Genomic DNA, 15,926 nt, shown 5'->3' on the forward strand with positions numbered 1-15,926 from the left:
CTGCGTCACCCAGTGACAAATCCCCCCCGTCACCGCAACAGGGACGGAGCGGAGGGCGTCCAGCTGCTTCCCCTTCGAGGATTCCTGCCGGGAATGCCACGAATGCGTCCCTGATTTATTTCTCTTGCCAGGCTACAGAGTTTGACACTTCTCTCCTTGTTATCTGGCATTCCTCGGGCATGTATACATTTGGGGACAGATGCGATACTAACACTGGCCCGGGGCCAGGGAAGCGGGAAGCGCTCCAAGAAGATGGAGCGGAGCTTTTGGCTGCTCCCAGCCTGGATTACCAGGACCACTCAGGGAGTCCGGCTGCCTGGATTTGGGGGTGTCCTTTCCCTCCACCACTGTGGGTGCCCCCACCCCAACACCCCAAATCAAAGCCAGGGAAACATCCCCCCCCCAGCTGCCCGTCCTCAAAGAGCTGGCCCCTCCGGACCTCTCTGGATGGAGATGGCGGAAGATGGGTCTGAAAAAGGATAAACAGCGCTGACCCCGCGCCCGGGCCATCGTCCGTGCGTGGGGAGCCCTCGGCGTGGCCAGTTCCGTTCCGTGACAACTTGCCAGCTGAGCTGCAGGCCATATTTGGGCCGGGGGGGCTGTTCCAGCTGCCCACCCCGCTCCCCCGGGGATGAGGCCTCACGTTCCTGCCCGGCTCAAGGGAGCGCGATCCGAGGGGAGCGAGTGGGGAGCGGCCAGGGCCTCTCGCCCACGCCCCGGCCCCGGCCCCGGCCCCGACCCCGACCCCGGCTGGCTGCGGGCCCGGCTCCGGGGGCCTCCGGCAGCGGGGGGGGGCACGCAGGGCCCCGGGGAGCGGCGGGGCACGAAGGGGGGGATCCCCCCCTCTCCCCTCGTCCCCGTGCCCCGTCCCGTCCCGCCCCCCCCCCGTAGCAGCGCTGGGGCCCCGGGGTGCCCAGCCCGGGGCGGGGGGAGGCGGGGGGGGTCGCAGCCCGGGGCGGATTTTGGGAGCGGACCCGATTGGTCGGGGCCGGGGCCGGGGGCGGCGCGGCCGCAGCCTGGACCCGCCCCGCCAGCGGCGCGCCCCGTCCCGCCCCGCCGGCTCCGGTTCCCTCCGGCGGGTCGGGGCCGTCCCGGCGGGTCCGCTCCGCTCCGCTCCGCTCCGCCGCTCCGGTTCGCCCCGTCGGGTGCGGGCGGTGCCGTCGAGGGCGGGCGGGCAGGGGGGGGTCCCGCGGCCGGCGGCGGGATGCGGGCGGTAGCGGCGGTGCTGGCGGCGGTGCTGGCGGTGGGGGCGGCCCTGCCCCGCCGGGGGCTGCTGCCGCACGGCCCGGCCCGCCGCGATGCCCGGCTGCGGCCCGGCGACGACGAGAGCTCGCCCGGCGTCCTGCTGCGCCGCGCCCTGCGCCTCTACGGCCGCGCCGCCCGCCGCCTCTACGTGAGTCCCGGCTGGCCCCGGCCCCCCGGCCCGGCCCGGCCCGGCCCTCCTCCCCCCAGCCCCCCGGCCTTCCTTCCAGCCCCCTTCCTCCGCTCCATCGTCTCCCCCTGCCCCTCCGTCTTCCCACCCTCCTCCTCTCCATCCCTCTGTCCCACCATCCCTCCCTCCTTCTGTCCTTTCACCCCTCCAGCTTTCCATCCCTCCTCTTCCCGTCACCCCCTTCCTCCCCAGCGGTTCCCCTTGACACCCATCTCCCCACCCCTGCCCCTCCATCTGTGTCTTTGCTACCTCCACCCCTGCCCCACCCCGCACGTCTTTTCTCCATCCATCCCTTTTCTCCATCCATCCCTTTTCTCCATCCATCCCTTTTCTCCATCCATCCCTTTTCTCCATCCATCCCTTTTTGCACATCTTTTCTCCATCCATCCCTTTTCTCCATCCATTCTCCCCCTCCGCCCCGCTCCCACTGCCTCCTGCCCGGTGTCTCCGGCTGCGGAGGAACAAGAGGGCTTTCTCCTCTGCAGCTGTTCCCCCGCCAGCAGCGGCTGCAGCTGGGACGGCCCCTGAGCTGCAGCTCTCTGGGGGATGGAGAAGCCCGAGGTCTTTGTTTTCTCCCTGGCCGGATGGGGCCACGCGGTCTCAGGGCTCTCAGCCCTCTGTCCCACGCCACCAGGGAGGGGGGGACATGGCGGGGGGACCGGTGGTGGATGCACTTCTGCAGCTCCTGAGCACCCTGTGCCGCTCTCCCTGCAGGTGGGGACCAACGGGGTCATCTCCACCCAAGATTTCCCCAGGGAGACCCAGTACGTGGATGACGATTTCCCCACAGACTTCCCTGTCATTGCTCCCTTCCTGGCCGACCTCGACACCTCCGGTGACAGAGGGAACATCTACTATCGGCAAGACGACTCTCCGGACGTGCTGGACCAGGCCGCGGGCTACATCCAGGCTGGGTTCCCCCGCACCGCCGGCTCCTTCGTGCCCACCGATGTGTTCATTGCCACCTGGGAGGACGTGGGTGCCTACCAGGAGCTCTCGCAGGACACCAAACCCTCCAAGAAGGTGAGGCCGATGGGCTGAGGTTGGACGCCCATCCTACGTGTCGTGAGAGGATGAGTCTTCCTTGTGTAGCACCCAAAACGCTCAGTCTCTTCTTTCTGGGCAGCTGGATGGTGGGTCCAGCCTTGGATGAGCACCGGAGACATGGACCTTCTCCTCTCTGCTCAGAGCTGCGGCGGTGGTGGGTCTGTTAGCTTTGCTGATGGGCAGAAGAGGTTTAGAGGTTGCCTTCAGCTTCGTGGTTGGAGGTGCTCAGGCTTTTCCCTGCTTTTCAGGCAAAGCTTTACAGTGCCGGTGGCTCTGGATTCGCAGGGCAGAGCTGGGCCAGGGGCAGCTGGGAGAAGCCGTGGCCCAGGTCACCCACCGTGCTCCTGACCTTTTGCCAGTGGCTTGGGGCTGGTCCTTCCTTCTGCCCGCACACTGATTAACGCTGCCGGCGAGGAACCGGCTTCAGAGTTTCCACCATGGGTTGATTTTGTGTCTGGAAAACAAGCTCGTAGGTGGTCCGCTGGGTCGGGGAGGTGACCTGTGCTCTCCACCCATGGGCTGATAAGGCTGCTGTGTGGGTGGACCTACAGCGCTGCCTTTCCCCGAAAACGTTGGATCCGCTGCTGGGGCAAGAGCCGTCACGTTAGGCTGATGACGTGCCGAGGAGGTGACGGTGACGCTCTGCTGGCAGGACGGGCTTCTTGAAACGAGCTGAATATGAAGAGCTGCAAGAGGAAAACTCTCGTGATGAGTACCCAGAGCTGTGCGATGGGTGACGGGCTCTCGCCACGGTGGGGTGGGCTGAACCCAAAGCCCATCAACAGCCATCGGGTCCCCACGGGCCACTGGGAGCCGTCCCCGCCAGCCGTCCCCCCACTCCGGGGCCCTTCGGTAGCGGGTTGCTGAGAGCGGTGGCCAAGCAAGGGAAGAAACCGAGGTTTGGAAGGAAACAACGCACATTTTTTCCTCTAATTTAAAACTTGGGAAAGCAGCTGAAGAGATGCCATCAGGGGCCTCGCAGCGACCTCGCAGCCGTCAAAAACGCAGTCTCCTCTTCTCTTCTCAATTGTTTTTTTTTCCTCTCTGAGAAGTTGGATCGGGTTTTTAAATGAAACCGGTCTTGCTTGGAAACGAGCAGCTCCGGGGAAAGCTTCATTCAAGACACACTGAAATTCAGCTTGTGCCTGTGCTTTGCTGAACTCCCCCTTAGCCAAAACTGCTAAAAAACTCCCCAAACACCACTTTTTTTTCTTACCAAACATGCCATTTATTGAAACGCCGCCCTCCCGCTGCTCAGAACCAGGATTTACCTCGCAGCCTTTACGCCCGGCTTTGGAAAGTCGCGGCTCATCCTTTTTGAGCCTCGAAAGCAGAAACCTGGGTTTAAGGCGGGGGGTTAGAGGCTCCCCCGTCCCCTGCCTTGGGGGTCCTGCCCGGCCGGGAGGTCTGGCAGTGCTGCCAGCAGCACCCTGTCCCCTCCAGCTCCTTGGGGACACGCTCCTAGTCCCTGCAGTGACACTTTCCAGGGCTGCGGAGGCGGGCGAGAGCTGACCCCGCTTCTGCGGGACCAAAAATTGCCCTTTGGGCTGGAATTTGCCCTTTGCAGCTCTTTGCTGGGAGCAGCCGGCCACAAGCCAGGGGCTGTCATTCCCCCCCCCGCTCTCTGCCCTGTGTCCCACGATGCCAGCGCAGTGGTGTCACCCTCCGGGTCCCCCCTCGCCACCCACCCGCAAGGCAAAATGAGCCCTGCAGCTGCTGCCGCGATTTGGCTGTGTGGGGGAGGAATCTGGCCCCCGGGGGGGGGGGGTTATCCCCCCCCAGCTTTTTGGCCGCCTTTGTGCGGGGTCTCTGAATGCCCGAGTGTGCGACGCACACAACAAGGCTCTTTATATCCCACGGGGCCGCTGGGAAACCCTGCGATGCCCCGAGGGCCCTGCGCCCCAAAATTGGGGCTGGTGCTGCGGGGACAGGCAGGGCTGGGCTGGGGGGGCTGCACGGGGGGGGCCCCCACCCCTCCTGCCCGCTGCTTCGGGGCTGAAACTGGGAGCTGAATCATTTTTCCTTCGCTCGGGCGTCGTTCCCCGCTTGCTGCTGCCGGTAGCTCCTGGGGAAGGGCTGCTGCTGCGTGCTTATAATTATTTATTCGGACAGCAGGAGCTATGCAGGGTGGGGGGCTGGCCCAAATGCTGCAAGCGTTGGTTTCGCCACATTTAGGGGTGACCGCGATGTGTGTGTTTGGGGGGGGGGGGATTCTCCAGTGGCTCGTAAGGTTGCGCTGGCTCTGCAGCCTGCCCATCCGTGGGTTATCGCTGCGGTCCCGCTCCCTGACGCAGCCTCGCTCGGGGCTGGCGTGGCCCCAAGGCTCGCAGGGCTGGCAGGGCAGGCGGCCAGTGTGCCTATAGCGGGACGTATGGGTGTGGGGAAGGCGGGAGCACATGCATGTTTTTTCCTGAGGAAACCAAGCTAAAATTGTTCGCAGGGGGAAGCCGGGGGGGGGGATGTGTGTGTGTGCAGGTTTTCCTCCGGTGCTGATGGGATGGAGGGGGGCTGCCGGTGTCAGGGGCAGGACAGGAGGAGGGGGGTGGGAGCGAGGGGCTCCCGGGCGGCAGCGTGCCAACCCAGCGCATGGCTTACACGGCCAGGGATGCTCCTGGGCATGGTACAGGGCTGTCACCTCCCTGTGTGACAGCTCCAAGGGACCCCCCTGCACCGATGCAGCTGAGAGGGGGTGGCCTGGCTGTGTCGTGGGCTCCCGTGGAGGATGCTGAGCGTCTTCCCAGCACGTTGCACTGGGGTTGGCCATGCACGAGCAGCCCCTGCCCCTGCTCTTCCCCGGGAGGTGTCTGCAGGCTGATGGAGGGCTCTTTTGGGGTGCTTACCTGCACTGTGGGGTGTGTGGAGGCAGCTGTTGTGTCCCCAGTCCCTTCCCTGTCTCAGTCCTCCGCTGGGGTCCTGCCCTCCTGTGACGTCCTTCTGTCCTGCTCTCCCTTTGGCAGCTCAACACCTTCCAGGCGGTCATAGCCTACGATGATGAGGACACCTACGCCATCTTCCTCTACCCCAACGGCGGCCTCCAGTTCTTGGGGACACGGCCCAAGGAGTCCTACAATGTCCAGCTGGAGCTGCCGGCGAGGGTGGGCTTCAGCCGGGGGGACGGCGACGACCCGAAGAGGGACGGGCTCTTCCACAGCCTGGCCAGCAGCGAGCAGGCTCTGAGGCGGCTGGAGCGGTGCGTGGTGCCCAGGGGGCTGTGCGGGGCGGGCAGGGGGAGCGGGGTCACCTTCTCCCAGCCCCTGGAGCCCTTTAAAGGCTGGAAGAAGGAGGGGAGCGAGCTGGGGGTGATGGGCTGCGTTGGGGGGCTCGGCACCACGTGCACGGGAGCTTTTTGGGAGCTGCATTTGGGAGGGGGGGTGCGGAGCGGGGTGGGTACCTTTGGGGGGGGGTCCCACCATGGCTGTGATGGACGTGCGTGTGCTGCTGTCCTGCAGGGAGAGCAACGCGGGGGTGCCCGGCGTGTGGGTCTTCCACGTGGGCAGCGCAGCCCCCCTCGAGCACGTGGAGCCGGGGGGCGGCGGGGAAGCCAGTCCCCGCGTGCCGCAGAGCCCCGAACCCCGTGCCCCCGGCACCGCCGACTACGCCCACGCGCTCTACAGCCGTGCCGACCGCGTGTCCACGGAGCTGCCGGCACAGCACGGCTCAGAGGCCATGTCACCGCATCCCGACCACGGATCCCGTGCCCCGGCGCTGCTGGGCATCGTCCCCAAGGGGCTGCCCACGTCCCCGGGGCAGCAGCGGAGCCGCTGGCTGCACCCCGATGGGGACGGTGGCGTCCAGCAGAGCTACTCCCCCAACCCCTCTTCCTACAGCTCCGGGCATCACGGCGTCGGCGTGGAGGAAGACGTGCATTTCAACCCCGACGGTGAGTGGCCGCAGCCCCTCCGATGAGTGACCGGGGACGTCTCGTGGTGGGTGGGTGGCTCCCTAAAAAAAGGCCTCTTTGCCGCAAACTCATCTCTTCCTGAGCAGCCGGGGCTGGAGCTAGCGTGGGTTGGCATCGCTCCTGCAAAGCTGCTGCCCTCGCAGCTCCTCTCCTCCCAGCCAAATCCTGCTGCCAAGGGGCTGCCGGATCCGTACGTCCCTGCCCGCCGCGTTTGCCGCTGCTCTGCCCCACGTTGCAAGGAGGGAAGCTCGTGGGACGGGAAGCTTGGGGAGCAGGTCCCGGCGTGGGGCTAGGGCTGGCCCTGGCTGGGGAGCTGCTGTGGCACGTGCCCCGGAGAGCAAAGCCCCGTCCCTGGCCAGCTGTCTCCCAAAAATACGCAGGAACTCGATCGCTCGCCCTCTGTCAGATCTGCCTGAAACCAGGCAACAGGTTCAAAACCCTGAGCCTCCCATGTGCATCCCAGGCAGCTTTCTTGGGAAGCGCCGCTGCTGGCCGTCCCCTCTCCCGACGGTGGTTTTGGGACCAGGGGACAGGGTGCCCACCCCCAGGAGGGGTGGATTTGTCACCGTGTCCCCAACCCTCTCCCCTCGGCCCCAGTGTTCACCTACAGCGCGGCCAGCAAGGAGACTTGTGCCCAGCACCACGGGCGCTGCTCCCCGCACGCCTTCTGCACCGACTACGCCACCGGCGTCTGCTGCCACTGCCGGGCCACCTACTACGGCAACGGGCGACAGTGCCTGCCCGAAGGTACGTGGGGTGGGCAGCGGGGACGGGCACCCTGTGCCTGGGCGGCCACTGCCAGGGGTGCCCGTCTCCCTGCCCAGGGGCCGTGCATCGCCTGAACGGGAAGGTGAGCGGGAGCCTGACGGTGGGACAGGCGTCCGTCCGCTTCCAGGACGTCGACCTGCACGCCTATATCGTGGGCAGCGACGGCCGAGCCTACACGGCCATCAGCGGGGTGCCCCAGCCCGCTGCCCGCGCCCTCCTGCCCCTCCTGCCCGTCGGCGGGCTCTTCGCCTGGCTCTTCGCCCTGGAGGAGCCCGGCTCCGAGAACGGCTTCAGCATCACCGGTGAGCGGGGACCCGGGATGCGCCATCGAGCCCCGTTGTTGCAAGCGACACGGCTCCTGGTCGGTGGCCGGGCTCAGATGCGGGGTGACGTGTGGCTTGGGGCAGGTGATGAGGGGTGCGGGGGGGGTTCGGGGCAGCCCCGGGGCTCCTGCGATCACTTCCCAGGTTCACCTGGCTGTCACCTCCCTGCTGCGAGCCCTCGCGGCTGTGCCGGGGGAGCAGGGAAGGATGCTTTGGGGATGTATTCCCTAAAAATCCTACAACCAAATGCCGCCTGTTCCCATCCAGGCGCTGAATTCACCCAGAGCCTGGAGGTGACCTTCTACCCCGGGGAGGAGACGGTCCATGTCACGCAGACGGCCGAGGGCCTGGGGCCGGACAATTACTTAAGCCTTAAGACACACATCCAGGGCCAGGTGCCGTTTCTGCCGGAGAACGTCACTGTCCACATCGCTCCCTACAAGGAGCTCTACCACTACTCCAGCTCAGGTAGGAGCCCGTGCTCAGCCCCGGGTTCGGTTTCTCACACGCCATCCCTGCGTGCCCCGCTCGGAACAGCCCAAAACCACCCCGTCCCCACCGCGGTTCCCAACATCCAAGAGGCATCGATGCTGAAGCCGCTTCTCCCCCATCCCTGGGGGGTTTTCTCACCATCCGGCAGCCGTGACGTCCTCTGCTCACCGGGAGTACGTCCTGGCCACGGGGACCGCCAACCAGACCTGGTCCTACCGCCTGCGCCAGAACATCACCTTCGCCGGCTGCCCACACGCCCGCCTGCCCGCCCGGCAGCGGCTGAGCGTGGTGCGCGCCTTTGCCCTCTACGACGGCCAGGAGCACGCCCTGCGCTACGCCCTCGCCGCCCGCGTCAGCTCGGCACAAGGTGAGCTCCAGCACCCACCCCGGCGTGCCCACCCTGGGGTGCCAGCCCCTGCCAGGGGATGCTGCTGACTCCAGCTCTCTCCCAAAGCTGCAGCGTGCTCGCTTTGCCCAAAAACAGCCAAAAGAGATGGGTGGGTTGGTTTTTTTTCCAAGCAGGTTGAGCCGAAGCGCTCCCGGCATGGGGAGGCCGCAGCGGGGGTGGCACTGGGTGGCACAGCCATGGGTCCCTGCATGCGATGAGGGTGCAGCGGTGATGCCTATGTCAGATCTAAATGGGAACGGTCGCTCCCCCTCTCTCCCAGGCCTTTTTCCCCACTAACCCCCCCCTCGCCCACAGACAATGTCGAGAATCCCCCGGTGAACCCGTGCCACGACAACACGCACGCATGCGAGGCAACGGCGCGCTGCCAGCCCGGCGCAGGGATGGAGTACACGTGCGAGTGCGCAGCCGGGTACCGCAGAGATGGATGGGGCTGCCGAGGTAAGCGGGGGCTGCGGGCGGGTGGGGCCGGTGCAGCCCATCCCCCGCGGGCCACCATGGTGGCCACAGCCGGTTTGGGGTGCTGGGACGTGCCACAGCATCGCAGCACCCGCGGTCTCAAGAGTTCCCAGAGCTGCACCGAGGATCTGGGTGAATCGTGGGGGGAAACTGAGGCAGGGGTACTGGGGGGGGTCCCAGTGCTAGGGGGCTGCTGGGAGCACCCGGGGAAGCACTCCAGGAGCATTGCGGGGATGGAGGAAGCAGCAGGCATGGGATGGGCAGCTTGGGGCAGGACATCCCCCCCAGGCCAGGAGCAGTAGGACCCCGAAAATGGGGGTGTCCCACCACTGCCGGGACACCCAGTGTCTCCCCCTTTCTGTAGACGTGGACGAGTGTGCGGAGGGCCTGAGCCAGTGCGGCCCCTTCACCGTCTGCCTGAATGTGCCAGGCAGCTACCGGTGCGAGTGCCGCAGCGGGTACCGGCCGGCAGAGGACGGGCAGGCGTGTGTGCGTAAGTGCTGGCCCCGCAGTAAGGGGTCCCCCGACCTCTGTGCCCCACGGGGCTCGCCCCGGCCACCCCCTTACCCTCTGTCCCCACAGCACTGGTGCCGGCAACCGACCCCTGCGAGGACGGGAGCCACCCCTGCGCGCCGGGGGACCGGGCACGCTGCCTGCCCCGTGCCGGGGGCCGCCCCGCCTGCGAGTGCCTCCCCGGGTACACCGGCGATGGCATCAACTGCGCCGGTACGGGGGCGCGGGAGGGACCGCAGGGTGCCTGCCGGGGTGGCACCACGCAGCCGCCGGCGTGCCCTGCCCGGCTGATCCCCATCCTCCCCGTGCACAGACGTGGACGAGTGCGCCGAAAACCCGTGTCACCCGGCTGCCACCTGCTACAACACCCTGGGCTCCTTCTCCTGCCGGTGCCAGCCTGGCTACGAGGGCGATGGCTTCCAGTGCATGCACGGTAAGGCTGCCCGGCTCGCCTGCATGCCGGCTCTGCCCAGGGTGGCTTCTCCCACCCTCACTGTGCTGCTGTTTTGGCTCTCCCGGCAGCGGAAGGGAGCACACAGCGGCTGACGCCCTGCCAGCACGAGCGGCTGTACCCACGGGCGGTGCTGCCGGGACCCTCGCCCGTGGGCGACGGGCACGTGCCCCAGTGCGACGAGGAGGGTCGGTACCGGCCCCTGCAGTGCCACAGCAGCACCGGGCACTGCTGGTGCGTGGACGCCGCGGGGCAGGAGATCGCCGGCACGCGGACGGTGCCGGGCAGCACGCCACCTCGCTGCGGGAGCCCAGGTCGGTGCCACCCCGCAGCACTTGAGGGGGCGAGGGGAGGCGGGTCGGGTCCTTCGGCGTCTCGCCAGTATCCCGATGGGCTCAGCAGGCGCCCGGGAGATGCCCTGGCTGACTGCGGGTTGTGCTGGGTGGCAGAGGGTGCTGAGCAGGGGCTGGAGCAGGCAGAGCCCTGCCTGTCCCTGCCCATCCCGCACGGCTGCAGCACTTTGGCCCCAGCCACCAGCAGAGTGGGGACAGCGGGGCTGGGGCGAGCAGAGGGGACCCAACCACCCGACTCGGGACTTCTCTGCCATGGCCTGGGTGCAGGGTGCTGACAAATGAGGGGTTGGGCACCTCAGGGGGCTCCTGGGTGTTTAGGGTGCCCTGGCCCACGGGGTTATAGTGGCAGTGGCCATTGGGGCACCTTCTGTGTCATCTTGCGAGGGAGGGGACAGCCACGGGGTGCCGAGGGGGCTGGAGAGGGGCAGCCTCGACCCTCCCTGGCCCAAGGGGAGAGGCCAAAGGGTGCCGGCAGAGCATCACCCGCACCTGCAGCCCTGGGTGAAGCGGGGCCAAACCCGGGTGCCAAGCAGGTCCAGGGGAGCTGCGTGGCACCCCCTGAGCCCGGGGCCGGGGCGTTTGCTGCCAGCAGAGTCCGTCCAGCAGCTGACCCCCTGCGAACACGAGCGGCTGTACCCACGGGCGGTGCTGCCGGGACCCTCGCCCGTGGGCGACGGGCACGTGCCCCAGTGCGACGAGGAGGGTCGGTACCGGCCCCTGCAGTGCCACAGCAGCACCGGGCACTGCTGGTGCGTGGACGCCGCGGGGCAGGAGATCGCCGGCACGCGGACGGTGCCGGGCAGCACGCCGCCTCGCTGCGGGAGCCCAGGTCAGTGCCCGGGGGAGCTGGGGGTGCCGTCCCCTCCCAGCAGCACCCCAGCATCCTTAGCATGGAGGGGCACCCAGCAAGGAGAGGGGAACCCAGGGCTCTGGCAAAGCCCCGGGTCCCCCAAGCTTGCACAGCGGGGGGTGACTGTCACCCTCCTTGTGCCAGAGCCCACGGAGCGGCCCCGCACCATGTGCGAGCGCTGGCGGCAGAGCTTGCTGGAGCACTACGGGGGCAGCCCCCGCAGCGACCAGTACGTGCCGCAGTGCGACACGAGAGGCGACTTCACCCCGCTGCAGTGCCACGGGGACAGCGGGTACTGCTGGTGCGTGGACGAGAGCGGCAGGGAGATCCAGGGCACGCGCTCGGAGCCCGGCAGCACCCCGCCATGTAAGAGATCAGCACCCCGAGTGTGACACACACCTCTCCCCCCCGATTCCACCTAGCACGGCGTGGGCTCCCGGAGCTGCACCCCGCGCCCGCTCGAGTGCGGAGCCGAGGGGCCGATGCTCCCCGAGCCATCTCTATCTCTGTCCCCCGTCTCCGTTTATGTGCCAGGTCTCCCCAGCGTCGCGCCGCCCAGCGTCCGGCCCTCGCCCCGGCCCGACGTGTCCCCACCGGCCACGGGGACCTTTCTGCTCTACGCTCAGGGACAGCAAATCGGCTACCTCCCGCTCAACGGCACGCGGCTGCAGAAGGAGGCGGCGAAGACCCTGCTCTCCCTGCATGTACAGTATCTGCAGCGCTGGGCTCGGGGTGCAGGACCAGCGGAGGGAGTTAGGGACAGGCTGATGCTGCGGCTCCGTGTTTTGCATCTCCCGGGAGCCCTCTTGTCTGAGCTGTGATGGTTTGAGGGGTCACCTCTTGAAGGTTGATGTTGGTTTGTGGGGACATTGGCTGTGCCGGCTGCCTTGGCGCTCGCCTCTTCCTCCGGCCGTTCCCCCAGCACAGGGGCAGGTCTCAGACCTGGGGCTGCCTGCAAAGGGAAGGAGCACGGGTGCTCGCTGAGCTCCCCGAGACGTCGGTCTCGGGCCCCGGGCTGCCAACTTGCACATCTCTACTGCAAACTTGCCTTTTCCCTTCCTCGGACTCCTCTTGGAGCGTGGCCATGTGCATCTCCAGCCAGGCCAGACGGAGGGAGAGGAACGCTAAAAACTGGGCCATGACCCTCCCTGCACCCCAGGGAACTGAAACACCTTGCCAAGTATTCCCTTTCCGCATCCTGAAGGTCGTTCCTCGGCCTGGCCTCGCTGTTGGAGCAGTCTCTCCTTGAGCCAAAGGGTTTCAAACCCATCTGGGCGTGGGTGTGTGCCTGCGACAGCTGCCTAAAAACCTCTGCTGCAGGATTCAGCCGGGGGTGTGCAGTAGGAGCCCGTCGGTGTTGGGTTTTGCTGGGGAAAAGGAATTTGAACGTCATTCCCCATTGCTGCATCTTGCAGAGTGCCCCGGGCAGCTCCCAGTGCTGGCTGGTGGGATAAGGGTGCTCAGTCAGCCTCCTGGCACTGGCCCAGGCAGGATTTCACCCTCTGTCCCTCTCCCAACCCTGGCAGGGCTCCATCGTGGTGGGGATCGACTACGACTGCCGGGAGAAGACGATCTATTGGACCGACGTGGCCGGCCGGACCATAAGCCGGGCGAGTCTGGAGCCAGGTGCTGAGCCGGAGACCATTATCAACTCAGGTGTGCTCCCATCGCCAGTGACATCTGCCCAAAGCCACATCAGCGGCTCCATGCCTCTTTGTGCCCATCGCGGCTCTGGGGCTGTCCTGCTTTGGGGTCCTCCATCTGCGCTCACGTCCCTTGGCTGCGGGTCGGGCGGGTCGGGACACCGCGAGGGGACCGGGAGCCGCACGTCCCCAGCCGCTGACCGTGTCCGTCCCTCCGGCAGGGCTCATCAGCCCCGAGGGGCTGGCGGTGGACCACCTGCGCAGAGCCATGTTCTGGACCGACAGCGGCCTAGATAAGATCGAGAGAGCCCGGCTGGATGGCTCCGAGCGGCGGGTGCTCTTCGACACGGAGCTCGTCAACCCCCGGGCCATCGCAGTGGACCCCGTCCGAGGGTGAGCAGCAGCGTTTCCGGAGGGATTTGCACGCAGGGCTTTGCAAGGTGCAAGAGTCGGACACGCGGTGGTGCCGAGGCCCCATCCTGACCCTGGGAGCAGCTCTCCTACGCTGTACACCCCGTAGGAGGGATTGGCTCTGTTCCCTACCTCCTCTTTTATTTAATAATTCAGGATTTGGCTAAACCTGCTGTTTCAGTGTCAGGATGTACATTATTTTTAAAAGCTTTGAAACACGCCTGGCGTTTGAAAACACAAGCTGTGCCTCTAGGGTGCTGTTGTGATACAAAATGTGCTACTCCTAAGACTCGCCCTCATCTAGGAGCTACAGTTTGGGTCGTAAACATGTTTGACATGATTCTGGTTTTCTTTATTGGATTTGAAAAAACCTCCAAAAGATTTATTTCAGGCACTGTTAAGGGGAAAACCAGGCCTCTCTCCTGACAAGAACCAGTAACGAAGAGAAAGCCAGTAATCTCCTACCACTCCTTACTGTTGTGTGTCCTGTTTGTTCATGATACAATTATTTCCCAAGCAACCTTTACTGGACGGACTGGAATCGTGAAGCACCCAAAATCGAAACTTCCACTGTCAACGGAGCCAACAGGAGGGTCCTGGTGAACAAGGACATCGGCTTGCCCAACGGCCTGACGTTCGACCCCTTCTCCAAGCTGCTCTGTTGGGCAGACGCAGGTAACTTCACCGAGGATGGATCAGACTACAACATGCTAAGCCTCGAGGGGAAAAACAGCTATATATGTCTTTAGCCCATTGCTACCTGCCATCCTCTCTACCCCCTTCCACTGTCCTGCCCCAAAGGACTCGGTGCGATGGGGTTGGGGGACTCACAGAACGAGTTGCTTCTACATCCTTAGGCTGAGAAGCTGCTTCCAAAATTAGTGAATACAAAGAACATGGTTGGTGGGGGTTTTTGTGGCCTGGTAACTGTCTTGTGTTTGAAAAGGAACGAAGCACCTGGAGTGCACATTCCCCGACGGCACGGGCCGGCGCATCATACAGAGCAACCTCAACTACCCCTTCAGCATCGTTAGTTACGCCAATCACTTCTACCACACCGACTGGAGACGGTAAGGAAAGAAAACCCGCTCCCTCCGATGGCCGGGAGCGCTGAGCGAGCAGTTCCGAGGGCTCCGCTCCCCTAAGCAGCCAGGAGCCAGGCTCTGCCGCTCCCTGCCAGGGTCGTGCCGGCGAGCAGCTTGGAGGGGCTTTGAGCCGGGGGGGGGGGGGAAACAAACGCTGTCCCCAGCCCTGGAACCTCACCAGAGCGCTCTCTTGGGTCTCCTGCAGTGCCACGTTCAGCAACACCCGCTTGTAAATCTCAGCGCAGAACAGTTGTTTAGAAACAACCCCAGCTTCCTGGGAGGGACAGAAATAGAGGTTGTTTGGTTGGTTTTTTTTAATAAAAACTTGGCACAAGTTTCTGAATCTAGATCAAATCAAAGAAAAGATTATGTCCTCAGTCGTTCCCTCTCTCCCACCACCCAAGGCTCTCAGCATCAGGAACTCGCCGCTATCCCCACTCCAGCTGGGAGCTCTCAAAACTTTAGTCAAATCTCAGCAGATTACAACAAACGCTTAAGTGCTTGCCCCCCCCCCGCCCCTTGGAGGAGACCCTCAGGGAGATAATCTCTCCTTGGAAGGCTGTCTCTGTGACTCTGCGTCACCAAAGAGAAACGCACTGAATGAGCTGGATGTAGATTCTATGGGGCAAACGTCTTTCCACTTGTTCTGCAGGTGATCAGACCAATCTTTTTAGCAGCTATTCTTAAATGCATGTAGATGGGGGGAAAAAAACCCACAAGTTTCACAGATGAGTAAAGCATTTCTCCCCCTTTTATCACCAGGGATGGTGTGATAGCTATCGATAAAGAAACGGGCTCCTTCACCGACGAGTATCTTCCAGAGCAGCGATCGCATCTCTATGGAATAACTGCAGTTTATCCCTACTGCCCTGGAGGTAAAACACAACAAAACCCAGCCCCTCTTGACTGTCTGACGGCTGCTATGTGCTTGACACGCTAAAGATACCCATTTCTCTCTGCAGCAAGGAAAAAGTAACTGCTATTTCGAGAAACAACAATCTTTGCACCCAAAAGAACTTCAGACCCAGAAAACTGTCACTGCATACAACTACAGGGGGAAGACCCTTAACCGAGACCAATGAAGCGACCTACTTTCCTGCAAAAGATTATCAAGTATTTTTTTGAAGTTATACCTCAAGTCTTTACTACTGTATTTTTTAAAAGCAAAAACCATCGATATATTAAAAAAAAAATGGTCCTGTGACTCTTAGGCCATTACTCTAACTCTTGCTTATGCAAGCAAATTTAAAATGTAGCTTTCTTATTCAAATGTTTTATTTTATTGGAAGAAGAATGGATTAATTTTTAATAGTTTTGACAATCTGACCAACAGGTCCTTTTATCAAAAAATAAGTGCATATGGGAAGCTCTGGATGCAGTATCTTGCTGGGTCGAAGTAATCTACAGCCCTGAAGACAGAGACTGTGTGTGTGCTCCAAAAGTGTGCAGAACAGTTACATGATACGGCAAAGGCATTGAAGTTTTTCCAGAAGAAAATTCTGTATTTTCACCACTGCCCCAATGCATGTCTTTTAGTATTTATATTAGAAGAATATGCTAGAATTGATCTGTTCATGCTTGTTGGTTCTTCCAAGTGCCTTCATAGACCTACCCAGTGTAGACCAATACATGTTCAGAAATACCATTTACATTGTAATTCTTCACTTTTTCTAGGTTACTTCAATAATTGAATAAAATGGTTGTTTTCAGTCTCCCTTCGGATTTAGTTTTTAAATATTTCAGTGGTAGGGTAGACTGTGGAGAAGCAGCAAGCAAGCCAGGAGCGAGCTGT

The 15,926-nt window shown here is 63.3% G+C and overlaps 1 protein-coding gene across 3 annotated transcripts; it reads left to right on the forward strand.

Moving 5' to 3' along the window:
• The first annotated feature begins 1,043 nt into the window (after positions 1-1,043).
• NID2 (nidogen 2) lies at positions 1,044-15,848 on the forward strand. Of its 3 annotated transcripts, XR_012042887.1 has the most exons (23): positions 1,044-1,393; positions 2,147-2,455; positions 5,437-5,669; positions 5,929-6,359; positions 6,978-7,127; positions 7,205-7,450; positions 7,739-7,939; positions 8,112-8,330; positions 8,667-8,810; positions 9,193-9,321; positions 9,411-9,554; positions 9,655-9,774; positions 9,864-10,106; positions 10,735-10,974; positions 11,140-11,361; positions 11,530-11,699; positions 12,522-12,651; positions 12,860-13,031; positions 13,567-13,724; positions 13,996-14,119; positions 14,897-15,009; positions 15,097-15,247; positions 15,468-15,848. XR_012042887.1 is itself a non-coding variant. In XM_072863612.1 (22 exons), exons 1-22 carry the CDS (start codon positions 1,205-1,207, stop codon positions 15,108-15,110), a joined length of 4,101 nt encoding a protein of 1,366 aa, XP_072719713.1. In that variant the 5' UTR covers positions 1,044-1,204; the 3' UTR covers positions 15,111-15,848. The 3 variants fall into 3 exon arrangements, 2 of the variants coding, with proteins under 2 accessions (XP_072719713.1, XP_072719714.1); XM_072863612.1 differs by having other exon boundaries at positions 15,097-15,848; XM_072863613.1 differs by having other exon boundaries at positions 1,045-1,393; positions 10,738-10,974; positions 15,097-15,848.
• The last annotated feature ends 78 nt before the right edge of the window (positions 15,849-15,926 follow it).

This window comes from Ciconia boyciana, chromosome 6 (genome assembly GCF_034638445.1).
Source record: "Ciconia boyciana chromosome 6, ASM3463844v1, whole genome shotgun sequence".
NCBI lineage: Eukaryota > Metazoa > Chordata > Aves > Ciconiiformes > Ciconiidae > Ciconia > Ciconia boyciana.

Coding starts and splice junctions, on each gene's coding strand:
- NID2 (XM_072863612.1), top strand. CDS start 1,205: ATGCGGGCGGTAGCGGCGGTGCTGGCGGCGGTGCTGGCGGTGGGGGCG. Junction 12,652..12,859: donor GGAGACCATTATCAACTCAG/GTGTGCTCCCAT, acceptor TCCCTCCGGCAG/GGCTCATCAGCCCCGAGGGG. Junction 13,725..13,995: donor GCTCTGTTGGGCAGACGCAG/GTAACTTCACCG, acceptor GTGTTTGAAAAG/GAACGAAGCACCTGGAGTGC.